General features: G+C 60.6%; 2 protein-coding genes across 2 annotated transcripts; both read left to right on the top strand.

The window, feature by feature from the left end:
* The first annotated feature begins 7,641 nt into the window (after positions 1 to 7,641).
* FADS6 (fatty acid desaturase 6) lies at positions 7,642 to 12,365 on the top strand. The gene is made up of 6 exons (XM_032199854.1): positions 7,642 to 8,212; positions 9,212 to 9,378; positions 9,620 to 9,800; positions 10,366 to 10,553; positions 11,038 to 11,217; positions 11,822 to 12,365. Exons 1-6 carry the CDS (start codon positions 7,831 to 7,833, stop codon positions 11,969 to 11,971), a joined length of 1,248 nt encoding a protein of 415 aa, XP_032055745.1. The 5' UTR covers positions 7,642 to 7,830; the 3' UTR covers positions 11,972 to 12,365.
* Positions 12,366 to 14,212: 1,847 nt separating this feature from the next.
* On the top strand, positions 14,213 to 24,599 carry FDXR (ferredoxin reductase). Its single transcript, XM_032199852.1, has 12 exons — positions 14,213 to 14,257; positions 16,316 to 16,413; positions 17,115 to 17,210; positions 18,548 to 18,670; positions 19,199 to 19,312; positions 19,804 to 19,905; positions 20,977 to 21,084; positions 21,308 to 21,392; positions 22,015 to 22,208; positions 22,465 to 22,636; positions 23,102 to 23,275; positions 23,967 to 24,599. The coding sequence occupies exons 1-12, from the start codon at positions 14,218 to 14,220 to the stop codon at positions 24,095 to 24,097; spliced, it is 1,437 nt and encodes a 478-aa protein (XP_032055743.1). The 5' UTR covers positions 14,213 to 14,217; the 3' UTR covers positions 24,098 to 24,599.
* The last annotated feature ends 251 nt before the right edge of the window (positions 24,600 to 24,850 follow it).

Genomic DNA, 24,850 nt, shown 5'->3' with positions numbered 1-24,850 from the left:
GTGGATGGACGTCTAAAACCACTCACGAGGTTGCTGTGGACACGTTTTCTGGTCCCGGGGATGTTTTTTGATGTGATGCACAAAATACAACCTTCGGTTTTCTTTTTGCAGGCAGTTTTCTCCCAGCCTGGAGCTGTCAGATAACAAATCCTGGGTGACACTTGTTTTCCCCAGCGCGGTCTGTGGGCTCAGGAAGCCGTGGGTCCATGCGCAGGCTGAATGCTGGGTTCTCAAAGACTTCCCATCATCTCCCCGGGCACCGGTTTCTCCCCTTTTCCCAACAGAGCCCGAGCCTTACTCACTGCTCTCCCGACAAGCCACCCCCCTTCCCAAGGGCATCACCTTCACCGTGCGGGAAGGCGACGTCCTTCTCAGGAACAGGGCTTGTGCCGGGCACCGTGGCCATTCCCAGAACCCCGTTATCTGGAAATCCCACTATCAGCTCCTTGCCGTGGCCGTGCCTGGCTCCAGCTGGCTGCAGCCCAGCGGGGATGTGGGGCAGCTCCGGCCACCCGTGGGCTCCTTGGGGCTGGCGCTGCTGGTGGCTCCTCGTGAGCCCGCTGCCTGCGCTGGGGCAGCCTCCTGCTGTGCCAGCCGCCCGCTGATGCCGGTCCCACCGCCACGCCGTGGGAGGTCGGGCTTATCTGCGTCGTGCCGGGCTTGGCTCATTGTTGATTGTTCTTTTTTTCCCATTCAGGAAGAAAGGAGGAAAAAGTAAATCTGCTTTTTATTTATTTTATTTTTCCTTTTGCCCCCGCAGAGCTGCTATTTGATTCTCCGTTTCCGCCGAGGCTCCATCCAGCTGCCCCTGTGCCAGCAGCAGCTCTTGGGCACGGCGGTCCTGCACCCCGCCGGCTGAAGGGCTCGATTTAGGGCTGAGCTTCTGGCCATTTCACACCTAGCCATGTCCCTGAGACCCCTCTCCCCCTGTACCCTCCAGCCCAAGGACCCTCAAAATTTAAGGGCTTCAGCACAGGCAGGTTCCAGCTGTGCCGTGAGGACAGCGGTCCCCTGGGCCATGAGGTCCCGGTCCCCCGGGCTGGCACAGCAGCCACCTCTACCTGCCACGACAGCTCCCGCCACCCACAGTTTAGCCATAACCTGGTTTCTATTCTAACCCCTATATATTATTATTATTTTTTTTTTTCCATGGCCTCCTCCCTCTCTCACTTTGCCCCACTTTGCCCTCCCGCAGGCAGGCACTGGGGCACGGCGGCTGCAGCTGACCCTGATCCCAGCCAGGCCTGGCCGAAGCCAGAAACAAAATCAGAAACAAAATCAGAAATAAAATCAGAAATAACATCAGAAATAAAATGGTGCCTGGGTCAGGGTGGCTCCCAATCCTCGGACTGTGATCACTGAGCAGCACCTTGCACATGCCCGGATCAGCCCTAAGGGACGGGGGAAAGCCAGAGAAGCGGGGCTGGGGAGACTTTGTAGCTCTGCAACCCCCCCTTGCAGAATTTAGCAGCTTTTGTGGTGTTTGCATCTTCCTAGGAGCCTGCAAAATGCCAGTTTGCTGTGCCTGGGGGACGCCTGCTTCGCCCCCTGCTCCTGGCTGGGGCTGCTCCGCACCTCCCGTGGGCTCTGCCAGATGTTCCCGCAGTGGACTGGGACCCGGAGCACCGCGGCTCCAAAGCTGTCATTAAGCAGAGTCCCTGTTTTTCCAAGCTAACTGGTTTTATGGGTCTGGCCGTGCTGATGAAATAGCTGCCAGGTGGTGCGTGAGTTATCCCTGTGGCTGGCGAGGTGCATCCGAGCGCCGGCGTTACACACAGCCTGCCCTCGGTGCGCTGGCACCCGCAGCCGGCTCCGGGGGGCCGCCCCTGCCCCAAAAGATGGGGGGCTGTTCCCCGGGGTGCTGGGTTTTGGGCAGCTCAGCCCCTTTTCCCTCTTGCAAGAGATGGGAACAGGCAGGGAGGACGCGCTGGGTATTGTCTGGAGGTGTCTCCAGGGCTACTGGGGACACGGGAGGACGTGGCCAGAGCCCGTTCCCAGCCGGGGGGAGCAGGGACCTGACAGCAAACCCTCTCCCCAGCCCCACTGCCTTGACCATCGCCTTCCTGCAGCGTCTGGAAGCAGGGAAATAGGCTGCTAGCACGCGAGACCTGCCAACGCTGGCCGTGTTCCTGGAGGCCGGCGCGGTTCGGGCAGCCTTTTGGCTCCCACCCAAGCCCGCAGCCCGCAGCAGTGACGCAGCGCCTCGGCTTCCCACCCCGGCCGGGCGGCTCGCGCCCTTCCAGGGAGGGCCCCGGGGGCAGGTTACATCACGGCCACGCGTGCCCTGCCTTCCCCTCTGCCCGCCTGGCCCCGGGTGGCCTCGTGCTCCCCGCGTGGCACCGAGGCACCGAGCCCCGCTGCGCCCGGCACAGGGCAGTGCCCATCCCGGGTGTGGGGACGGCATCGTGCGGCCCTTTATCCGGTGGGTAGGTGCTGTGTGAGGGCTGCTTTGCAATCAGGAGGCAGATTTTGGGGTGTATTTTTAATGAGCACAAAGCTTTTTATCTCACAGGTGTTTCTGGTTTCCGTAAGGATCCTGTTTGGTGTCTCATGAGCAGTGACCGAGTCGGAGCAGAGGTTCTCGTCAGGGCTTATCTCTGTTTTCCTAAGCCCAGGCAAACACAACAACACAGCCAGACATGTCCCGATACTCCTGGAGGAAAAGGCAACGGGATTTTGGTGCCAGGCTGTGCCCTGCTTTCCTCACCCGTGTCCCTCCTCGTCAGTGGAGCTGCCCAGGAAGCCTGGCTTTGAAAAATAAACTCGGTGAGCGGCACCGCCATTGGTGTGGCTGTGCTGAGCCGTGCTGGGCTCAGAAAGCTTCACAGTGGGCTCAGGACCCCCACAGGGTCCATCCTGCCTCTGTGTCCCTCCCCGTGCCATGGTGCCAGCAGGCTGGGAGCGTCCCTTGTTCCTAGAGAGGGCCGAGGACGCAGCCCGGAGAGTGTCTGCCCGTGCGAAGTGGTAAAAGTTTCATGTGGGCGGCTGGTGCCGGGGACCTGCCCGTGGGGCTCAGCGCCTGGCCATGGGGACACGTGTGTGGCCCTGCTGGTGGCTGGGGGCCGGGAGGGCATGGCAGAGCAGGGGGCCGGGGCTGGGCAGTGCTGTGTGTATGAAAACTGCATTTAATTCCCGGGGACCATAGCGCATCTCTCCGATGCGCGTCGTGGTGCTGTGAATAAAAAGCCTGGTGCTGGCAGCGAGCAGCCACCTCCCCGCTGCATCACCCCCAATATTCGGCCACCAAACGGGCTGGAGCCATGCTTGGTGCCCTCCTCACCTGCCGGGACCCAAATTTCCCTCTTTTTGGGTGCAGGAGAGGATGCAAAGAGCGGTGCCCGTGCAGAGCTGCGGGGTGGGAGGCTCGGCTGCGTGGAGCGGGACGGATCCTGCAGCGAGCCCCGCGTTGGGTAACACCTTGCCAGGCGGTGACGCCAGGGACCGAGGGGTGGGGGCAAGCAGTTTCGGTCGGGGCAAGAGCGGAGGCACACAACCTAATGATTACCTGCGCCCTGAGCTGCTAAGTGGAGGAAGTCTGTGATTAGTTGACACCTCCAGCCAGGCTTTTGAAATTAAGCCGGGATGGAGCAGGGGGTGGATGACAGCTGCTTTATTCACAGCTGATATAAAAAAAAATGAAAACACGGTCCCGGGACGGTATCGGGACATTCCGGCGGTGGCTGGAAGGGCCGGTGGTGAGCACGTGCCAAGTCCCCAGGAGGGATTTGGGGTGCGTGTGGGCAGGGATGGGTTCTGGTGGTTTACAGCCGGGTTTGTCCTTGCTCTGCCAGCGTCTCGTGCTTGCCATCGTCCTGCTGCCTCAGTGCTGGCTGCAAACAGCCGGGTACAGCAGCAGGGAGGAAAGTTGTTTGAGTTAAAAGCACGGCCTCGCCACGTCCCGGCAGGGCTGGGAGCACGTGGGGTGACCAAATGGCCACGGACAGATCCTGCATCTCCCCAGCCCCGCAGCACCGAAGGACACGAGGATCCCCTGGGACAAAGGGAGCCGGGGATCGGCCACGGGAATGCTCGGATATTTGCCCTTTTGGAGCTTCTTGCATCAATATTTTGGTGAAATGCCCATCGGGGCAGGTGTACGGTGGAGCTGTGACTCCCTCTGGTGCCTGCCCTGAGGCTTTTCAACCCACTGCTTGATGATTTCCTCACCCCGCAGCCCGGGGGCTGGAGGATTTGGGGTGCCCCGAGGATGCGCTGCAGCCCCGCTCCCCAAATATCCCCCAAATATCCCCCAAATATCGGGGGCACCGAGCAGCTTTTGGGGGTCCCCGAGGCAAAGCTGGGCGTTGCCTGCAGATGGAGCTCCTCGCTTGGGTTGGGGCTCGGGGTGAGGTTTGGGGTGAGGTGCTGAACCCGCCTGCTTCTCCTCCTTGAGCACCTCTTAGACCCCAAAAGGAGGAGGGGATGAGCTTAACCTCTGCCTGCTGGGAAGAGGATGGCAGAAATTAATCCCTCATTAAACCAATTACCCAGATGGGTGCAGCCTGGGAGTAAGAGGGGAAACCCCATCCAAACCCAGGTGTTAAATAGGGGATGTCCCCAGGGAAGGCCAAGCTGGGGGTGATGGGGGCTGTGGTGGTCTGCGAGGGGGGCACCGTGGTGCTGCTGCCCTGCTCCTTCATCCCTTGGAGGAGGAGGAGGAGGGTCTGCGGGGTGGGTGGTTGTAGGGATGAAGATACCGCCAAGTAGAGTTTGCTCCCCTCCCTCCCTGAGGTGTAAATGCTGCAGGTTTTTGACCAGCTCATGGGTTTGGGGCTGGAAATGGACTTTTTGGGGGCTAAAGGCTTTGCCCCCCGTGCTCATGGGACCCCACACTGGCCCCTGTGCTGTGAGGGGCTGGTGGCAGCAAGCAGCTCGCTCCTCCACGGCTGGGGATTGTGCTGATCCCTGCTGTGTGCTGGGGGATTTGTGAGTCTTTGATGTGATTTTCCTACAAAATTGGAGGTGTTTGTTTCCACGGGGTTGGAGGGGGGGAGGGCATCAGCTTTTGCTTTCATCCCTGTGGTTTTGCTAGGGGCAGCAGGGTTGCGTGGTTTGGCCTGCAAGTGGTGGAAAATTGGAGGTAAGTGGGAGGTTTACGTTCCTTTGGAAAATAGAGCTTTGCAAAAAAGCAGATTTAGGGCTGTGACCCCAAATCTGCTGGTGCTTAGCTGAAAATCCCTGCCCTTACTGGGGGCAGGCCACCTCCTGGCTTCCTGGGAAGGAGGAAAGGGAGGCTGCCAGGGGTCTGTGCCTTTTGGGAGCTGCTCATTTCCCTCCTCCTGTGCATCTCTCGGGTTATTTATGAGCTTTTTGGGGTACCCACGGGGTGCTGGTGCCCACCCAATCCGAGTAACAACCAGCCCAGCCTCAGCTGAGCATCCTTGGCACAGGGCTGAGCCCCGCTTGGTGCTCTGCTTCCCCTTGGGTTCACAGGGCTCCAGCCTGCTCCGTGCCGTGGTTTATACAGGCACATATCCGGCAGTGACCAGAAGCCTCATTTTGGGTGTTTCTGTCTCCTACTGTTCCCCTTTCTGCTCCTGGGGAAGCTCGGCTGGGGATGGTGCACCAGGGACATCTCTGCCCTGGGTTGTCTCCCTCCCCTGGCTATTTGGGGACCCAAAAGCTGCCCCATGAGTGCTACAGGCCTCCTGCTCCTCCTGTGGGAGGCTCAGGAGCATAGGGAAGGGTTTTCCAACCTGCTCTTTTTGTGTGCCCCACACTGACATTGGGAAGTTGTCTCTCTGGTTGTCCTCTCCCACAGGCTCTCCTTGCTGCATCACCCTGCGAGCATCACCCTGGCCACAACTCCCACCTTGGCTGCAGCTTCAAGCAAAAGCAGAAGGAAACCGTCCCCCAGGGGCTAAACTTTGCCTTTCCTGCATCTTTCCCAACCCACTGCTTGTTCTCCCACGCAGATGTGGCCCCTGGTCCCAGGACCACGCACACGGGCACGCTCCCCCTGGCTGCAGTGGGATCCTCTTGACTCATTTGGGGCTTGGACACGAGGCTGAGCCGCTCTGCTGCCTCCTCCTCCCCCGTCTCCTCCTGCCCCATTGCCACAGAACCCGTTCTGCCCCGTCCCGAGCTTGTGCAATCACCAAAAGCAGCAGCAGGACAAGCTCAGATTGTGGCTCGTCACCTCACTGCCACCACCCCTGGTGGTGTCCCTGCAGGGGTCCCGCTCTCTGCTCCCTCTGTTAATGAAGGCATCCCATAATGAGCAGACCCCGCGGTGTCCCCCAGCCCATCACCGCGTCCAGCACCACCTTCGTGTGCTCGCCCCTGGCTCAGCACCACCCGTGGGTGCTCTCCTTTGCCCTGGGCTTCCCTCCTTAACGAGCTGGCGATGACAAACGAGCTGTGTGTTGGAACCAATTGCTGAACTTGGCTGCTGCAGCCAGGCCTTCAGCTTGCTGCGGCTCCAGGTATTTCTCTTTATTAGTGCCCGTGGCTCTGGAACTGATCCTTCATAACATGAGCTGCTGGAACGGAAGAGAAGACCCTGCAGCTGTGTAACACCCCCTCACTCTGCCCTTGGCAGCAGGTGCGATTTTATTTATTTTTTTTATTTATTTATCGCTTTTCCAGGGTGCGATGAGAGTCCCCTGGGGTTCAGGGACTGGCACGGTGCTGGGGTGAGGTTTGCCTCCCAGTCGCTGCGGGGATTTGCTGCTCCAGGAGGTGCTGAGCCCATCCCGATGCGGGTCTGGGGAACCCCAGCATGGGATGCAGCAAACCAGCCTGGCGTGTGGAGTTGCTGGGGGTCGGTGTTAGCTGAGGTTTGGTGAATCAGGTGAATCAGTGCCTTTTGGTTGAGCTGATTCAGGTTTGGGTTAGGAAAAGTAACCAAAAAAAAAAAAAGGAGAAATCCGGTGCCCGGTGGGGAAGTGTTGCTTTTAGAGCCTTCTGCTGTAAAGGCAGGGGCTGTGCACAGGACCCGAAAGCTCTTGGTCCTGCGCTGTTTCTGCTCGATTAACCAGGAGGCAGAGATGGTAACGAGAGGGAATTCTTACAAAAAAAATCTTGCAAAACTCACAACAGCGTAGGAGAGGAGGCGCAAAGTGGGGCCAGGGCTCAGCCCCACGGGTGCGCTCCCTCTTTCTCCATCCCACAGCCTGCCCTTGGAGCTGTCCCAGGCGGGTTGGGCTGCACGGCTCCTGCTCTCGGAGGAAAGAAACCCCTATCCCAGCCCTACAACCCCTATCCCAACCCCCCAACCCCTATCCCAGCCCTACAACCCCTACCCCACACCCTCCTCCTGGCCTCCTCGGGGCTGGTCCTGCCTCCCGGCTCCCCTCCCTCCAGCCTCCCCGCCGCCTCCCCATCCTTCCCCTCCCGTCCCGTTCCCTCCTCCCTCTCCCGGTGCCCTTGGTGCTCCCGAATAGGGGATCGGGGGCGGATTTCTGCGGCTGCTCATCTGCATCCAGCCTCCTCCCCGCTCTCCTCCGCTCCTCCCTTCCCCGAGCCGCCGCCGCCGCCGCCCGGCACCGGGGCGCAGCGCCGGGGGGAGCCGTGAGTACGGGGCTGCGCCTCCGCTCCCCCGAGGGGCTTTTTGCTTTTCTTACTTTTACTTATTTGTATTATTATCGTGGCTTTCTGCTTTCCCCCCCCCCCCCCTCCCGCCCTTCCCGTGTCCTTCAGCCGGGGCTGCGGAGCCCGGCCTCGGCGCTGGAGGCTGGGGGTTGGGGGGGTGACGCGGAGGGGACGAGGCCACCGTCGAGGCTCTGAAGGCTTCGGGCTGGGCTCCAGGTGCTTTCCTGCCCCCTCCCGGGTGTTAATTCCTCGCCTCGGGTGCTGTCAGGGTGTGCGTTGCCTGTACTTGGCAGGGCGATGCCGCTGGAGGACGGGGAGGTGGCGAGGCGGAGGGGACAGCACAACAGCGGTGCCACCGGCCTCGGGGGGACACGGGGGGAGCCCCACGAGGATGGGACAGCTCCGGGTGGCAGCGGGATGGAGGTGACAGCAGAGGAACCCCAGCTGGGACCAGCCCTGGGTGATGGGGACGTGGCCGCCGGAAGGGGAGAAGATGCTGGAGGGGGGCTGCAGCCGGCAGGGATGGAGCCGGAGCAGTTTGGGGTGTTGGGGGGCGAGGAGTCCCTCATGGCCGAGCTCTCGGAGCGGGTGCAGAAGGTGGTGAAGAGCAGCAGCTGGTGGGAGCGGCACGGTGTGGACGCCTCCATCCTCGCCTGCAGCCTCCTCGCGCTCCCAGCAGGTAGGAGCCCCCCCCGAGCCTGGGGGTCCTGGGGGTGTGGGGGTCCCGCTGCCTCCTCACTGCTGATATGTCGGAGGTGTGTAGGGCAGGGGACTTTGCTGAAAGCCTATTAGCAGCTGTTAAGCTGTAACAAAGCTGCGATCAACCCTTTACCCCATGTGGTGTGACGGGGTGGGATGTGGGGTCGTGGGTGCCTGGCAGTGCCCAGCAGCCGGGCAGGGAAACCCATGGGGCTGGGGTGAGGGTGCCCTGAGGGTGGTGGTGGGTGCAGGGGAGTGCTCAGTGTTACCTGTGGGTGCTGGTGGCCTTCAGAGGGGGCCCTCTCCATCGTCCCCCAGGCAGCAGCAGGCATGAGGAGGAACGGAGCAGAGTGGCCACAGGGTGGGGGCTGAGTTCTCCCTGTTCCCCACTGGGACCTGACAGTGCCAGGGGGATGCGAGCACGTAAAATGCTCTACTAGAGCAGAAGGAAGCTGAGGCTGGTGCCTATTTAGTTTTTGAATACCTGGGGTTACAGAAAATACAGCAGAACCGTGTTGTCCCCCAGAAATACCCTGTCCTTCCTCTGCTGGCTGAGTCTGGGAAATTATATCGGGATAAAATCGCCAGCAGGTCTGACCCACGAGATGCAGAGACCCATGGCTCTCGGGGGGAGTTTGTTTTCCCTCTCGTGCCTGTCCTGGGGTTTGGCTGGCTCATGCCCAAAGCTGGGTCTGGGTGCTGCAGGTTCCTGGCTGGACCTTACTGGGATGGGACTGGGCGGGGTGCGCGCACCCAGTGCCATTGGGGCTGGAAGTGGCCGAACCTGCAGCCTGGCCGCCAAGGGCGGCGTGGAGTCAGCCCTACTGGCTCGGGCAGTTTAAATACCTGTAATTACGTCTGAAAAACAGGCTCAGTGCAGCCGTCAGCACATTTTGGAGTAGCAACGGGAGGAGGAAGGCGAGGAGTGCTGCGGCATGTGCTGGTGGCTGAGCCCTGGTCCCCGGGGGTTTCTCTGCAGGGTTCCTGTGCCTGCGCTCAGCCCGGGCTGTCCCGTTCCTGGCCGGGATCCTCACCCTCGGTGTGGTGCATCACACCCTGTCTGTGAAGGGCAGCCACCTGGCCAGCCACAATGCCCTCACCGAGTCCAAGTCATGGGGCAAAGTGTGGGCTGTCTTCTTCATCGAGGTGAGCGGGGTGCGGGAGGCAGATCCCAAAAGCCCCATCGGCACTGTACCACTGAGCACCAGCACCGATTGCGGGGCTTTGCTGGAGGCAGTAGGGTGAACGGTGGGGGTGGTTCCCAGTGCTCAGCTCTAAAAGTTCATTTCAGCCTGGTTTGGAGCCTGTGGGGTGAAAAGCATCACCCACGGTGCCCGATCCTTGTCTGTGTCTGCTGACATCGCCTCTCCTTTCTCCTCTCCCCCAGCTCTGCTCAGCTTTCACGGCTGAGCAAGCCACCTACAACCACGTGAAGCTCCACCACGGCTACACCAACGTCATCGGCCTGGGGGATTCCAGCACCTGGAAGCTCCCTTTCCTCAACCGCTACATCTACATGTTCGTGGCACCTCTCGCCGTGCCCATCATAACGCCCCTGGTGGCCCTCGGTACGTGCCCAGCCACCCTGGCACCGGTCCTGCTCGGGGTGAGCTGGCTCTCACCTTGCTGCTGGTGCTCAGAAATGCTCCAGGCCCTCTTTGTTGGGTCGAGCATTGAGACCTCTTACAAAAGGCTGAAGTGCCTGGATTTGTTCTACTTTAATTCAGATATTTGGTTCTAAAAGGTTCAGTCTGGCAGCTCGGTGTTGCTGCCTGCGTACGGGGTTGGGATGCGATGAGTTTGGGCAGGTGAGGCAGAAGTGGTAGTGCTGAAGGATGGCTGAGGGAGAAGAGCCCAGGAAAATGTTGGCAGGCTTTGGGAGCACAGCCCTCGGGCTGAACACATGGCTCAAGGCAACGGCAAACATGCAGACAGTGACTTGGTAGGTTATAGGAAATGAGGGTGCATCCAACCTCCCCCTGTGATGACCCAGCCCCTGCCCCACTGCTGGGGTCCTGCCCTGGGGGCATCCCAGACCCCAAAAATGAGCAGTTCTGTGGGGATTTTGGAGAGGAAGGGGAAATGGAGAGTGGATGGGCTATGACCTCGTGCTGCCTCTTCTTCCCGGCGCAGGTTTGTTGAGGAACGTGGAGCTGAAGGTGGCTGCACGCACCGTGTGCTGCATGTTCCTGGGTCTCTACTGCCACTACTGGCTGCTGCTCCACGCCTCGGGCTTCCAGTCGCCGTGGTCGGCCCTGCTCTGCATGCTGCTCACCCGCTCCCTCCTGGCCCACCCCTACATCCACGTCAACATATTCCAGGTACAAACCCCAAGCCCTGAGATGTCCCAAGGGTGCCGGAGCCCCCTCCCGGCCCCGGCCTCGCCTCTTGTGGTCAGCTAAAGGCGAGCAGCCTGGGCTGCAAGCTCCCTCATGCTGATGTTGTAAGAGGGATGTGGCTGGGAGAGAGTCGGGGAGGAAGGGAAGGAAGGGCTGTGTGATGTCCTCCACGGTGACCTACGGGTTTGGGGGGTTGGTGCGATTGCATTTGGGAATGCAGCCTGGGTGGTGCAGTCCCTCCAGATGGCTGGCTTTAAGGGTTGGTGTTCAGGGGGGCTACACCTTGGGGGACTCCTCGTTGGCTCCGTGTGTGGTTTTTACTCTTGGAGAGAAGAGCACAGGATGCAGTGACCCCAGGGACAGACCCAGCACTTGGGTCGGGAGCTGCCCCTCGGCTTGGTGTGGCCAGAGCTGCCGCATTCCCTGGGAGGGGGAGGCTGTGGGACCCACCCCAGCTCTCTTGCAGCACATCGGCCTCCCCATGTTTGCGGCCGATCGGAAGCCCAAGCGCATCCACCTGATGAGCCAGGGCGTGCTCAACCTGCCCCGCAACGCACTGCTCGACTGGACCTTCGGCCACTCGCTCATCAGCTGCCACGTGGAGCACCACCTCTTCCCCGGCCTGTCCGACAACATGTGCCTCAAGGTGAGCTGGCCACGAGCCTCCTCTGGCCTCCAGCACCCTCCCGGTGCTCCTGCCTCTTCGTTTGGGATGTGTTTTGGGTGCTGCCTGGGTTGTCATCAGCCTCACCAAGAGTCCACGCCAGGCTCTGATCCTTTTGGTCCTGTCCCTGTTGCCCCAAGGCACGGGATGTGTTTTAAAACTGGGGTGTGAGCGCTGCCCCAGCAGGGATCTCCATCCATTGAAACACCTTTTTTGACCTTAATTATGGATAAAAAATGGAGTAATCGTGAGGAGGGAGCACTGGCACAAGGGTTGTGCTGATGGGGTGGGTAGGGCCAACCCCACTGTGTGCTGATAACCGTGGGAGCATGTGGGGAGCATGTGGGGCCAGCCCTCATTAAAAACCTCTTTAGGATGTCTGTCCTAACCCTACAGAGGCATTTGGCCAGGGGAACTCCCCTCATTTCTGCAGCTGGATGCTGTCTTCCTTTTAATTTTCACAGCAGGGTCGTGGCTTCTGCCTCTCCAGCCCTGTTTGGGGACGTGCAGGGTCTTATGGGCAGGGAGCTGGGCTGGAAACCTGCAAGCACCAGCACCACTGCCCGGGGTGACTGTGCTCCTACAGATCAAACCCGTCGTGTCCCGGTACCTGAGGGAGAAGCAGCTGCCCTACAACGAGGACACCTATGGCGCCAGGCTGCGGCTCTTCCTGCGGCAGTACGAGGAGCTGATGGTCCACGCACCCCCCATAACGGAGCTGGTGGGCATCCAGTGAGGCAGGGGGCTGCCAGAGGGGGTCCCCTGGGGGATGCCTCTCCCCGAGGGCTTGCTTTTGGGTAGCTGCACCAGGAAAAGGGACAAACCATGCCAATGCTGGGGTCCTGGAGGGGGGCCTGGGATCCCAGAGCTGCTCACAACCAGGGTTTAGCTTCACCCGCTCTGCCTTCACGCCTGGGGAAAGCAAAGTCAAGCCCCACCACTGGCTGGGTGCTCCGGGCAGGGCCGTGTCCCCCAGGCACCCTTCCTACACCCGGGGGCTGTGCAAGATGCTGGGGACGTGGTGGGGGCTCTGCTGACCCCCCCGAGGGGCTGTCACTGCTGCTGTGCTTTACCTGAGCTGGGGGGCGAGCAGTCCCTCTAGGAACAAGGATTTGACAAATCAGCCTCGGTGTCTTGCCATGGATCTTCTTTGTTTCATTTTCACTTTTTTTTTTTTTTTTTTTTTTTTCTGGAGCAAATCCTGTGGGGGTGCTGCCTCGCCCAGGGGGTGTCCGTATGGGGGTGCTCTGGGGGACCCCAGCGGCAGCTGTGGCTCCTGCCAGGCCTTTTTCAGGGCTCAGCGGGAGGCTGGCAGGCAGATTTCCAGCCTGCATGGGCCTGGGAGCCGTTCCCTGTTCAGCCGGGGCTGGACTCATCCTGCTGGGCCACTGCCAGGGGGGAGGATGCTGGCACTGCCTTTCCCCTTGGTTTTGTTATCTCGACCCTGCAAGCCCAATAACAAAGTTCAGCCCAGTGGGGGTGAGTGAAGCAGAGAAGGCAACTGGTCAAACTGGGACCAGCACAAGAGGTGGCACCAACCCTGGGCTGTGCCAAGCTGTCCCTGGATCCAGTTCTGTGGGGCAGAAATAGGATTTCCCGGGGGATGCTGGCACCCTGGAGCAGCCCCTCTGCTGGTGCTGGGGTCACCGTGTCCTCTCCTGTGCGGTTTTATCGATCCAGAACATTGTGAAACAGCCAAAGGGCAAAAATCCCGGAGTGTGCATTTTGTGAGGTCTGCGGGGGGGAGGCTCTGGGGGTGGCAGAGCCAGGTTTTGCTGCGTGTGCCAAAATAATGGGGTGAGTGAGTGCTCCCTGAGTGGTGGTTTTGGTTCAGATTGGGTCATTTTGGCATCAAGTGGGCCTCTGAGCTTTTCAGCCCCCTTGGCAGGGAGCAGGGTGGGCAGAAAATGCTTGTTCTCCTCCCCTGATGCAAGGAGGGGTGTACTAAAAGGTTTTTAAGCGGGTTTGGGGGATCTGTTTTGATGCAGTGCCATCTAATGGCAAACTCTGCGGGCCTTCATGCAGCAGGAGGTGCCTGGTTTGGGAAATACACCTCTCAATATGCCTGTATTCACTGTCAGCGGTGGCAGCTTGGGTAGAGGTTGACGAAACAAACTCATTGCTTCTGCCTAAAAGGGAGGTTTCTGGGGAGCTGTGCTCAGAGCCCCCTGGCTTTCTGCCTGGAGTGACTCCCCTTGCTCTGGGTTTTAACATCTTTAACATAAGATTATAACATTTTATAATGCTGACAGTGGGATTACACCACCGGCCTTGCCCCTCTGGCAGTGCACTGGGGGCCGTGTCCCGCTAATTTTGGGGCACTGGAGTGCAAGCACGGGCCTTAAAGCTGCTGGAAACGCCGCTCCTTGCTGCAGGCACAGAGTCTGAAGGCTGTGAGAGAAGACACGGGGGGGGTTTATCACCTTTACTAAAGCCAGGTTGGGGCTGCAGCCCCCTTGGTGCCCCTCCTGCCTCTGCCCAGCCCCTGAAGCCCGTTGCCCTGCCCTGTGAGGGCCCTGACATGCAGTGATGGGGGATGAAATGCAATAAAAGGGACCTAAAAACAATTAAAATAGGGACAAAGCGGGGACCACCCGGGAGGATGGAGCTGGGAGCATCCAGCACCAGCCCTTCGTCCCCCCTGCGGGTTGCTGAAGCGCAGGGGGATAGTTTAAGGACCCTTCTTTGGGCTCTCTTCCCCCAGGAGCCCTTTGCAATAAACCGCTCTGGGCATTAATTAACCCAGCGCAATTAAAGCCCAGGCACTGACGGGCTCACCCCCCCCACCGGGTACCGTGGAGGACTGGCCCATAGAGAGCGCTGGCCAGAGCGGCCCCCGCACGGCCCCTCCCTCCCCGCCTCTCTATGGTCTCCTGCCCGCTTCCTGCTCCGGGTGGCCGCGGGGGCGGGGTTATGCAAATCAAGGGGCTGTTCTGCCTCCTGATTGGGCAGCGGGGAGGAGGGGCGGTGGCGGCGGCCGGGATGGGGCCGGGAGGCGCGTGCTGGAGGGGCGGCGGGGCCGGTGAGGGGGGGGGGGGGCAGGGGGCGGGGGGGGGGTGGTGCTCCCGGTCCCGGTCCCGGTTCCCCGATCCGATTCCGGTCCCCGATCCCGGTCCTGGTCCAGGACCCGGTCTACGATCCCGGTTCCCGGTCCCAGATCCCGATACTGGTCTCGATCCCGGTCCTTGATCCCGGTCCTAATCCTAATCCCGGTCCCCGATGCGCAGTCCCGGTCCCAGTCCCGATCCCGGTCCCCAATCCCCGATCCCGATCCCGGTCCCGGTCCCCGATCCCGATACTGGTCCCCGGTCCCAGGTCCTTGATCCAGGTCCTAATCCCAATCCCGGTCCCCAATCCCGATCCGCGATCCCTGATCCAGGTCCCAGTCCCAGATCCCGATCCCGATACTGGTCTCGATTCCGGTCGGGGTCCCCGGTCCCGGTCCCGATCCCGGTCCTGATCCCGATCCCGGTCCCCAACCCCGATCCTGATCCCCAATACCGGTCTCCAATCCCCGTCCCCGATCCCGGTCCCGGTCCTTGATCCCGGTCCTAATCCCAATCCCCGTCCCCAGTCCCGATCCGCGATCCCGGTCCCAATCCCGATCCTGATCCCTGATCCCGGTCCCGGTCCGCGATCCCTATCCCCGTCCTGGTCCCCGATCCCGACCCCAGTCCCGATCCTGGTCCTGATCCCAGTCCCGATCCCGGTTCCCGTCCCCGGTCCCGGTGCTGAGCACCCCCGGGGTCTCACAGCGGGTCCCCGTCCCCCCCCTGCCCGCCCCGTGTCCGGGGGTCCCGGTGCTGTGCTCGGTGCTGGGCGGCTCCGTGCCGGAGCTCCGCCCGCTGCCACCGGGGGGTGGGGGCCGGGGGGGGCCCGGTATAACTGGGGGGAGCGCCCCGAGGCGTCCTGCAGCCCCCCGGGGAGGCCATGGCTGGGGTGGGGGGAGCTGCACGGCTCGGTGGGTGCTGGGGGGCTCCATGGGGGGCTGGGGGGGCTCGGAGGGGTTGGTGGGTGGGTGATGGAGGGGCTCAGAGGGGTGCTGGGGGGGCTTGTGGGGGTCTGAGGGCTCCATGGGGTGCTGGGGGGGTTCAGTGGGGTGCTGGGGTGCTCAGGGGAGTGCTCAGGGGGTCGCAGAGGGGTGCTGGGGGGCTCAATGGGGTGCTAGGGTGGCTTGATGGGGTGCTGGGAGGGCTCAGAGGGGTGCTGGGGGGCTCGGAGGGGTTGGTGGAGGGTGCTGGGGGTGCTCAGAGGGGTGCTGAGGGGGCTCAGAGGGGTGCTGGGGGGCTCCGGAGAGTGCTGAGGGGCCTCAGCAGGGTGCTAGGGTGGCTTGATGAGGTGCTGGGGCGCCTCAGGTGGGGGCTGAGGGGCGCAATGGGGTGCTGGGGGGGCTTGATGGGGTGCTGAGGGGCTCCATGGGGTGCTGGGGGGCTCAGGGGGGTGCTGGGGGGGTCTCAGAGGGATGCTGGGGGGCTCGGAGGGGTTGGTGGAGGGTGCTGGGGGGCTCAGGAGAGTGCTGAGGGGCCTCAGCAGGGTGCTGGGGGCCTCAATGGGGTGCTAGGGTGGCTTGATGAGGTGCTAGGGGGCCTCAGATGGGTGCTGGGGGGCCTCAGAGGGGTGCTGAGGGGTGCAGTCGGGTGCTGGGGGGGCTCAGAGGGGTGCTGGGGGGCTCAATGGGGTGCTGGGGAGCTTGGAGGGGTTGGTGGAGGGTGCTGGGTGGGCTCAGAGGGTTGCTGGGGGGCCTCAGCAGGGTGCTGGGGGGGCTCAATGGGGTGCTAGGGTGGCGTGATGGGATGCTGAGGGGCTCAATGGGGTGCTGGGGGGCTCAGGGGGGTGCTGAGGGGGGCTCAGAAGGGTGCTAGGGTGGCTTGATGGGGTGCTGGGGGGCCTCAGAGGGGTGCTGAGGGGGCTCATGGGGGTGCTGGGGGGCCCGATGGGGCTCAGGGGTGCTGGTGAGGGTCTTGGGGAGTGCTGGAGGGCCCGGGGTGAGCTGGTGGGGGGGTTTGGGGGGGGGATCAGTGGGACTGGCAGCTCGCACGGGATCACGCCATCACGTCTCCGGGGTCCTTCTCCCCTCCAGGTGCCCGCCGGTGGCTGTCCTCGCGAGCCCCGGCCCCCCGGGTGTGCGTGGTGGGCAGCGGCCCCGCGGGGTTCTACACGGCTCAGCACCTCCTCAAGGTACCGGGGCGCGGGATGGGGCTCGGGGTGCTGCTGGGCTGGGGTCTGCCCCCCTGAGCGAGGCCTCTCTCGGTGCTTCCAGGGGTCTGGGGAATGGTTTGGGGGGGGCTCCTCACCGCAGGTGTTGGTGCTGCGGCTGATTTCTGATAGGAAACGAGACTGAACGAGGAACGAGGTCTGAGCAGAGGCAGCTTAACCCTGCTGTAAAGCACACGGCGACGTCTCTGCTCCCTGCTGGAAAATGGCCCTTGCTGAGCCTCAGGGACGAATTTCAGGGCTGCCTAATCTCCGGGCAGAGGCAGGCTCCAGTTAAAAGATAACAAAGCCCTTGCAGCAAAACATCTGTCTGAAGCTCCGGCCCCACCCTGGGGTCACCCAGCGCGGTGGGTGAGGGTGCTGAGCTCGGTGCCTCCTGCCCAGCACAGGGATTTCCCCCCCCAGGACCCTGCTTAGCCCCCCGGTCAGCGTGGTAGGGGGGCTGTGGGGTGGGAGACGGGACAGAGCCTCCACAAGAGGTGGGTGGTGATGGCTGGGGCCGTATCCTGCACTGCACCCATAGGGTTTGGGCTGGCAGGAGCAGGTACAGCGCGGCCCCATATGTGACGGGGCCTCGTGGGATGCGGTGCGTGTCCCTCCCGAGGTGCTGGGCTCACGGGGCCTCTCTGTCCCCGTTCCTTCACGGCGGTTTTGCTCCCCTGCAGCACCACGACCTGGTACAAGTGGACATCTACGAGAAGCTGCCTGTTCCCTTCGGGCTCGTGCGGTTTGGTGTGGCTCCGGACCACCCTGAAGTGAAGGTCGGTGCTGTTTTCCTCCCCTTGCTGCTACTTTTGGTGATGATGATGATGACGGTGGGTGCAGGCCAGGCAGTCGGTGTCCTTCACAGCATGCTTTGGGCGGGATCCCTCGATGTTACCATCTCCTTGTCCTTGCTGAGGCCCAGCGAGGCCGCGCCGTGCTAGGGAACCTCTGGCTTCAGGGCTCTGAACGCTGGGTCAGAAAGACAGCGTCCAGTGCTCCAGGACAGACTCCCTGCGCTGTTCAGGCTGGCCCAAACAAGAACAAAGCTCCGATAATTTGCTTCCAGGACGCTTTATGCTCTCCTGCGGCTGCTGCAGCACCAGCACAGCCTGTTCCTCTCACGCTCTGGTTTGTCTGTGCTCGGCCTGTACCCATTAAGGGAGATTGGGAAGAAGGATCTGCTGGTGGGGCGGTGGAGTTCAGCTGTAGGTGCACACCTGAGCAGGGAGAAGTTTAAAAAAAAAGAAAAGAGCTCTTTTAAATCAGCCCTTTGCCTTTGCCTCGCAGCGGGTGGGAGCTGTACGCAGAGCTGGCTGCTGTGCCTGGGCTGGGGCGGAGATGGTTGCAGGGGGGGAGTACAGGAGATGCAGGCAGCAATATCTTGGGGTGGTTTCCCCGTTTAATCCCTGGAGATCACCTGGTGATAGACCAAAATGCCTGCCTCCCTTTGGTCTGAAAGGAGTAGGTGTAGATGGGTTAGGGGCAGCTTTCCCATTATGGTGTGTGCATCCTGTTATCAGACTGGGTCTGGCTGTACCTGCAGGGAGATCAGGGGGTGTGCTGCATAAAAGCTGCAGTTTCTCAGGAGAAAAGGCTTCAGGTGCTGTCCTACCTCGTGTCCTCGCTTGGTGCAGTGGGTTTCAGGACAGCTTGAACTGCGAGGCTGGCAGAGGGGGTCTGGCAGCCAGCACCCCGCATGGAGGGGGCTGTTTGGCAGGGCTCCCTTCTGAGCTGCACCTCGGGGATGGAGTTTTTTCCTCCAGCAGCCTTTACTCAGAGAGGTGAAGGTATTAAAATGCTCCCAGCATTGTTAATTTTTTATTATTTTTTTAAATTTTAAGGTGTTTTTTTTAATACCTCCCACCAGGTGGGTGCAAAACACGGGTCTTCCTTTCCACCAGGGGCTGTGGAAACCGTGCCAAGTCTGTGCTCATCTCACGGGGAATTATCTGCAGCTGCTGATAGATAAAATTCCCAGAATAACCGAGCCGGAGAGGGGGAGAAACATTTCAAGGCTGGAGAGGGGGATAGGGGGGGAACAGGAACAGGGTCAGTGGTGGGCCTTGGCCCCGGCGGTGGCGTGAGCGCGGCGCTGCCTGTTTGTTCCCCGCAGAACGTGACCAAGACGTTCGGGCAGACGGCGCGCTCCGAGCGCTGCAAATACTACGGGAACGTCACCGTGGGCAGGGACGTGACGGTGGCGGAGCTGCAGCAGGCCTACCACGCCGTGGTGCTGGTGCGTGGGGGCGCCCGGCTGTGGGGGCTGGTTCCATACACCGTGGGGAAGGGATGCTCGGTTCTTCCCCCCGGGATCTTGGGAAGGGTCTTTGCCTCGGTGAGGTGTTTCTGGGTGTTATTTCCAAGGTCTGCTCAGCCTTAGGATGGCTTGGTAGCCATCAAATGCTCCGAGAGTTGTCCAAAGGCTTGCAGAAAGCATGTGCTGGGGCATGGCATCGGGGGTGGGCCTCTCGGGCAGCTCTTGGGGAACCCCTTTCCTGTGACAGCCAGCATCTGCCGTGCCTGGTTCAGCCTGGCATGGATCTGTCCCCGTCTGTGGCCTCAGCTTGTAATGTCCTGCGTAGGCCTGAGGAGGTCAGGTTTGGTTCTGGGCTCGGTACCTGGAGGAGGAAGCTCCAGGGCCATGTTCAACCCCTCCACTGAGTATCCAAGCCCTTAGGAAGGGTGGGCTGCTGCGTAGATTTGTGTTTTTTAGCATCAGACCCTGCCTGTGACAGCCTCTCTGACTATGTCTGCTTGTTCCTAGAGTTATGGTGCTGAAGACAACCGGACTCTGGGGATCCCAGGGGAGAACCTCCCCGGGGTTTACTCAGCCCGAGCCTTCGTGGGCTGGTACAACGGGCTGCCGGAGAACCAGGACGTGAGTACAACCCTTCGTTTCCCTGACCTTCCTTCCCGTCCTGCCTCCCAGTGCTGACATCCAGCTCCAGATTAAGTCCTGAAACGCCTGCAATTGGAAAAGATTAGCAGGGACCACGTTAAATCCTTCTTAGATGGTAGAAATGTGAGCAATTTGCACATCAGTGAGAGCGGATTAGCTGGCTCCGTGGGTTGGCAGCACATTTTGGCCGGGCCAGATGGGGGCCTGGGGAGTATTTTTGGCTGACCTGCCAAAATTTGCCCCGCTCACAAGGATGGTGCTTGGGAGAGGGGGGACAGGCATTGACTGCAGCACCTCGAAGTGGTTTTGTCCACTCAGGGGGGAGGCTGGTGTGGAGTTACCCCGTCTGCATCACCTCTGTCAGCAGAAAGAGAGGCAGAAGGGGGTTGAGGTGGTAGGTGCAGGTCCAAGGGGGTGGAATCTGTGTGCTGGGTGAATTTGCTCACGGATGGGCCTTTCTCTCCCTGTAGCTGAAGCCCGACCTGAGCTGTGAGACAGCACTGATCCTGGGCCATGGCAACGTGGCGCTGGACATCGCCCGCATCCTCCTTTCCCCGCTGGATCTCCTCAGGGTGAGTCCTGGGTCAGGGCTCCGTGCTGTGAAGGCAGAGGGCAGCCCAGAATTGCTCCCTGCTGGGTGGGTGGTGGCTTCCACGGGTCTCAGCAAAGTCTGAGAGGAGGGAGATCTGCCTCTGCTGAGAGTATGCTTTCTGGGCCCTCTTGGTCTGTGGGCTCCTTCACCAGGGAAAGCCCCACAGTCTGTAGGGTACGAACAAAACCACGAGGCTATTCCGGTACCTAAAAAATTTAGCTTTATCCCTTCATCTCCTATGGGAGGCAAAGGAGGAGCTGCTCTCTCTTTTCCAGACTAGAAGCTTCTCCATTTAATTTTTTTTTTCCTGTTGTAGCTGAGGACAGCAGGCTGGCTCCTGCTGGTAGCACTGGGCACTCTGGTTGCTCTGTGTTGGTAGAAGCTGGTGGATCTCCCCTCCCGCTGTCCTAGTCCCCTGTAGGCAGCTGGGGACTGGTGTGCTCCAGCTGCTCCATGCAGCTGCTGCCCCAAATGTCAGCAGCATGGGCTCTCCCTCCTGGAGAGCTGCCATGAGGTTGGTTACAGCTGTGTGACAACTTCTGATATTAACGTCTACATGAAAAAAAAAAAAAATAAATAAAAATTGGAGGCTCTGGCAACCAGCAGTAATACTTGTGGCCATGCTTGGGGCAAGCAGGCAGAGACTTGAGCTGTGGGTTTCTAGTGGGTTCCACCCAAGTGCCTCTATATCCTGAGAAGGGAAAGGACCAAACATCTGCAGGCAACCTCAAAATAAAGAGCACTGGAAGGCTTTGCCCTGTCTGCCCCACGACTGACCTGCCTGGGGCAGATGGCCTGGACCCATCTCACGAGGTGTTGGCTCCTTACCTCTAGCACGGTATGGCCTCAGATAGGACTTCCAGTGATGAGGGACTAGCTGTGCAAATAGCTCCGTGCAAAGGCAGATGATGTGTTTTCTGCCCTTGCCCAGGCTCTCTGCATGTGCAGCCTGCTTTTCTGCGGCTGTTTTTCACCTTCAGAGGCTGTGCCTTCCCCCAGTCCCTCCAGATCTGCCCTCATCCCACTCCTGTCGCGTGTCTGTGTCTTGCAGAAGACAGACATCACTGAGTGCTCCTTGGCAGCTCTTGCCTGCAGCAAGGTGAAGCGCGTGTGGCTGGCTGGGAGAAGGGGACCTCTCCAAGTTGCTTTCACCATCAAGGTGAGGCTGGAGGGCGATGTTTTTCCCAGCACCAGACCCCAGGCTGCCCTTGCCCTGCGGGGAGAGGCGCTCTGTCCACGGCTGTGTGAACCTAGCTGTCCTAGCTCCTGCAGCCGTTTGCTCCTGGTCCAAACGTGCTTGGGGAAGGCAGCCTGGGGCTGTTGGGTGGCAGCTCCGTGCTGGAGGTGACGTCTCCCTGCATCTTCCTGCCTGCAATTCCCAGGAGCTGCGGGAGATGATAAACCTGCCTGGCACCCAGCCTGTCCTCAACCCCGCCGACTTCACAGGCCTTGAAAATGCTGTTAAAGGTGAGGAAAGCGTTGTGCCCCTCTGGACAGGGCCTCGCCTTGACAGACAAGCACCCAGGAGTGCTCTGCAGGTGCTCAGAAGGCACATCAGAGAAACCCTGTGCTTAGTGCCTGGCGTGTCAAAGCCAGGTGGCCGCGGTGCGGCTTGTCCTCAGGGTGACAGGAGGCCACAGAGAGGAGGCAGCAGCCTGTTTCTGTCTGTGCAGCCGCACTGCTGCTTGGGGATGTAACTGCTGTCTGAATGATGAGGCAGGAGGTTTGGGACGGCTGAGAGAGCCTTGCAGGAGAGATCCCAAGGCTGCTGATTTAAAAGCTTCCTGCAGAGCTAGAAGGAAAACACCGAGTTCAGGGGTGTCCAGAGACTGGCTGTCCTCCACAGGCTGCTGCCTCCGAGCGCCAGCAGGACAGCTAAATTGCAGGCTTTGATTCCTGTGTCCCACTGGCCTCAAACCTCAGGAGCTCTCCTGGTCACTCCATTTGTCATCTCAAAGGCGCTGGACTCCCTTTTGCATGCCAGGCTCCAAGCAGACACTCACGTAGCACCGAAAACCGCCTCCATGTCACACCATACCCCGAGGGGCTTTCGCTGACGGTCCTGCCCTGACGCTCTCTCTCTTCCTAGACATCCCCAGGCCCAGGAAGCGCCTGACGGAGCTGATGATCAAAACAGCCCTGCAGAAGCCTGGGGAGATGGCAGCGCAGGCAGCAGCCCCCCGGCAGTGGGGCCTGAAGTTCCAGCGCAGCCCCCAGGAGGTGCTGCCCACCGCCGATGGGACGCGGGCGAGGGGCGTCCGCATGGCCCTGACCCGCCTGGAGGTACGACCCTAGCAGGGCTGGGGCTGGGGCAGGACACTGTCGCATCCCCTGCGGCCGCTGGCAGTTATCTATAAGGTGGCTTTGTGTCCTCTGACATCGTGGAGAGGCCGAGAGCTTCCCCGAGAGCCTGCCAGGCCCGCCACCAAGAGCCTTTCCCTTTCTAAAGGGAGCTCTGGCCACGCTGCTGCTGCAGGAGGGCTTTTAGTACCCGGAGGATTAAGGATAGAAATTAGCAGCCTCTTCTTCTCTCTCTCAGGGCTGGGGTGAGTCTGCCAAAGCCGTCCCCACTGGAGACGTGGAGGAGCTGGAGTGTGGGCTGGTGCTCAGCAGCATCGGCTACCGGAGCCTGCCCCTGGACCCAGCAGTGCCCTTCGACAGCCAGCGAGGCATTATCCCCAACAGCATGGGCAGAGTGGAAGGTGCCCCGGGTCTGTATCTGCAGGGACACCTCTGGGGTGTGCGTTGGGCTTTGGGGGCTTTGGGGGGGGAAACTCTGCTCGCTGGGGGCACTGACACAAGGCAGTCACGCTCCTCCACTGCTGGGAACTGGGGAAATCAGCTGCCTCTGTCAGATTTTAAGACCTGTCCCAATCTCGGCTAGCATTAGGGACATCAAGTTTTCAGCAGACAGCGCTGAAGGACGTGTTTGTTTTATTGGGCCTTGGAGCCTTGTTACTGAAGCGACACAGCCCATTTGGCTGCTCGGTGCTGGTCTGGAGGCACGCAAATTCCTGACAGCACCATCAAAGGGCTCTGTCCCTGAAGCAGGGGCAGATTCTTCCACTGCCTGCAGCTTGCTGTGACCTCCAAAGCTGGGACAGGGCGAGATCCTACATCCAGGAGGGTCTGTGGCCACGTGCAGGACTGAGCCTGGCTGCTGTGTGCCCACGCAGGTCTGTACTGCAGCGGCTGGGTGAAGAGAGGCCCCACAGGCGTGATCATCACCACCATGAATGACAGCTTTGACACTGCCCAGTCTGTGCTGGAGGATCTCCGGGGAGGCGTGCTGGATGTGTCCGTCTCCAGAGAAGGCTTTGGGGCTGTGGGGAGCATCCTGAGCAGCCGAGGTGAGTGAGGATGTGCGTGGGCATCTGTAGCAGCTGGCCCAACGTGTGATGCAACGTGTCCTGGGGCACTGAGTCCCACGGGCTGCTTTTGGGAGCAAACCAAGGAAATGTGTTGTGCTGCTGTTCCACTGCTCCGAAATGCAGGGAGAGCAGGACCTGAATTTTCTCAAAATCAGTGTCATTGCTAAGGTTAATGACCGCTTTCTGGGAAAGGGCCATTAAAAGCAGCACGGACCTGGGTAAAACGTCACTGTCAGTGGCACAGACAGCGAGCTATTGCTCTGGAATGGTTTTCCTAGCAATCCTTCCAGGCAAATTGGGGAAAAGATTAAAATGCCCAAGAGAGTCATTTGCTGCTGCTTGTGTTTAAAAGCATTCAATTAAAGTGTGTGTTTACCTCTTCACTGTCTGAGTTGGAACAGGGAGCTGCAAGTGTTTTGTCCCCTAAGGTGGTGCTGCGCTCGCCGCTGTTACGGCTTGCAAAGGTCTGACTAATCAGATTTGACTGGAACCCGCAATCTCTCTCCTCATGGTGCTAGGAATTATTATTCCTGTGCGCTGCCGAAGTCTGACGCCGTGTCGGAAAGGGGCAGGGTCTGCTTGCATGTCAGCTCCCTGCTAGCGGGGAGGTGAGGCTGTGCTCCTGTGCGCTGGGTTGACTTCTCCCTCCTCTCTCTCGCCGTCACCCCAGGGGTCCGTCCTGTTTCCTTCTCGGACTGGGAGAAGATAGACGCTGCTGAAGTGGCGAGAGGAAAAGCTGCTGGCAAACCCCGGGAGAAGATAGTGGATCCTCAGGAGATGCTGCAGCTGATCGGTCACTAAAGCAGCAGGGATGGGAACGCGGCACTGGTCTGCCCGGTACCATCCTGGGGTGACCCCAGCGGGTCCTGGGCAGGACCTGGGGGTGCAGAGCTTGTGCCGGGGGGCTGGTGGCCGGTCTGGGGGTGAGCCCAGATGGTGACACTCGAGGCTCTCCAGTAACAGCGCACTCTGCGGTCCTGAAGTGACTCAAAACAGCCGAGGCTGTGGGCTGGCCCCGCACCTCCGCAGCCTGGCAGCAATTCCTGTGCTGATTCCTGCTCCTTCCAGCCAGAGGGAATCGCCCCGGGCAGGTGAGGGAGGTGTGCGTGTGGCAGGAGCCTCGGCCACACGCTTTCCCCGTGGCAAGTGACAGAGAAACTTCCCCGCGTCTCGCCGCCTCCCCTTGAAGTCTCAAGCCAAACGGCGTCACTGCCTTGTCACTCGTGCCTGAGCAGGCTATTTCTAATAATAATTGTTTTTAAATAAACCCTTCCAGGGAAGCCAAGTCGGCCCTGCCACTTGAGTCTGCTTTGTCCGTGACTGCCTTCCCCTCGCGAGCAGCCAGCCGAGCGCCGCGGCTCCGCTCTCGGTGTCCCCAGGCGAGGCAGCTCCCCGAGCGCCGGGAGGGAGCGTTTGCTGCCGGCCTGTTGGGAGCCCCAAACAAACAGACACGGGCATTAATTCCCTTTCTGCCTCCCACGATTAAACCCCAACGGAGCAGGATAACAAGCGTGTGATGGTCCTGTTCTGAACCATGAGGGCAGCGTGTGCTGG

The sequence above is a fragment of the Aythya fuligula genome, chromosome 18 (genome assembly GCF_009819795.1).
Source record: "Aythya fuligula isolate bAytFul2 chromosome 18, bAytFul2.pri, whole genome shotgun sequence".
Taxonomy (NCBI): Eukaryota; Metazoa; Chordata; class Aves; order Anseriformes; family Anatidae; genus Aythya; species Aythya fuligula.
Note: the sequence above shows the minus strand (reverse complement) of the source record. Positions and strands in the feature narration are given on the sequence as shown.

Excerpts from the sequence above, each read along its gene's own strand:
- FADS6 (XM_032199854.1), top strand. The coding sequence starts at position 7,831 with ATGCCGCTGGAGGACGGGGAGGTGGCGAGGCGGAGGGGACAGCACAAC. Across the intron at positions 8,213-9,211 it reads CCTCCTCGCGCTCCCAGCAG|GGTTCCTGTGCCTGCGCTCA; the intron begins GTAGGAGCCCCC and ends GTTTCTCTGCAG. Across the intron at positions 11,218-11,821 it reads CCGACAACATGTGCCTCAAG|ATCAAACCCGTCGTGTCCCG; the intron begins GTGAGCTGGCCA and ends GTGCTCCTACAG.
- FDXR (XM_032199852.1), top strand. The coding sequence starts at position 14,218 with ATGGGGCCGGGAGGCGCGTGCTGGAGGGGCGGCGGGGCCG. Across the intron at positions 16,414-17,114 it reads CGGCTCAGCACCTCCTCAAG|CACCACGACCTGGTACAAGT; the intron begins GTACCGGGGCGC and ends GCTCCCCTGCAG. Across the intron at positions 21,085-21,307 it reads AAGTTGCTTTCACCATCAAG|GAGCTGCGGGAGATGATAAA; the intron begins GTGAGGCTGGAG and ends TGCAATTCCCAG.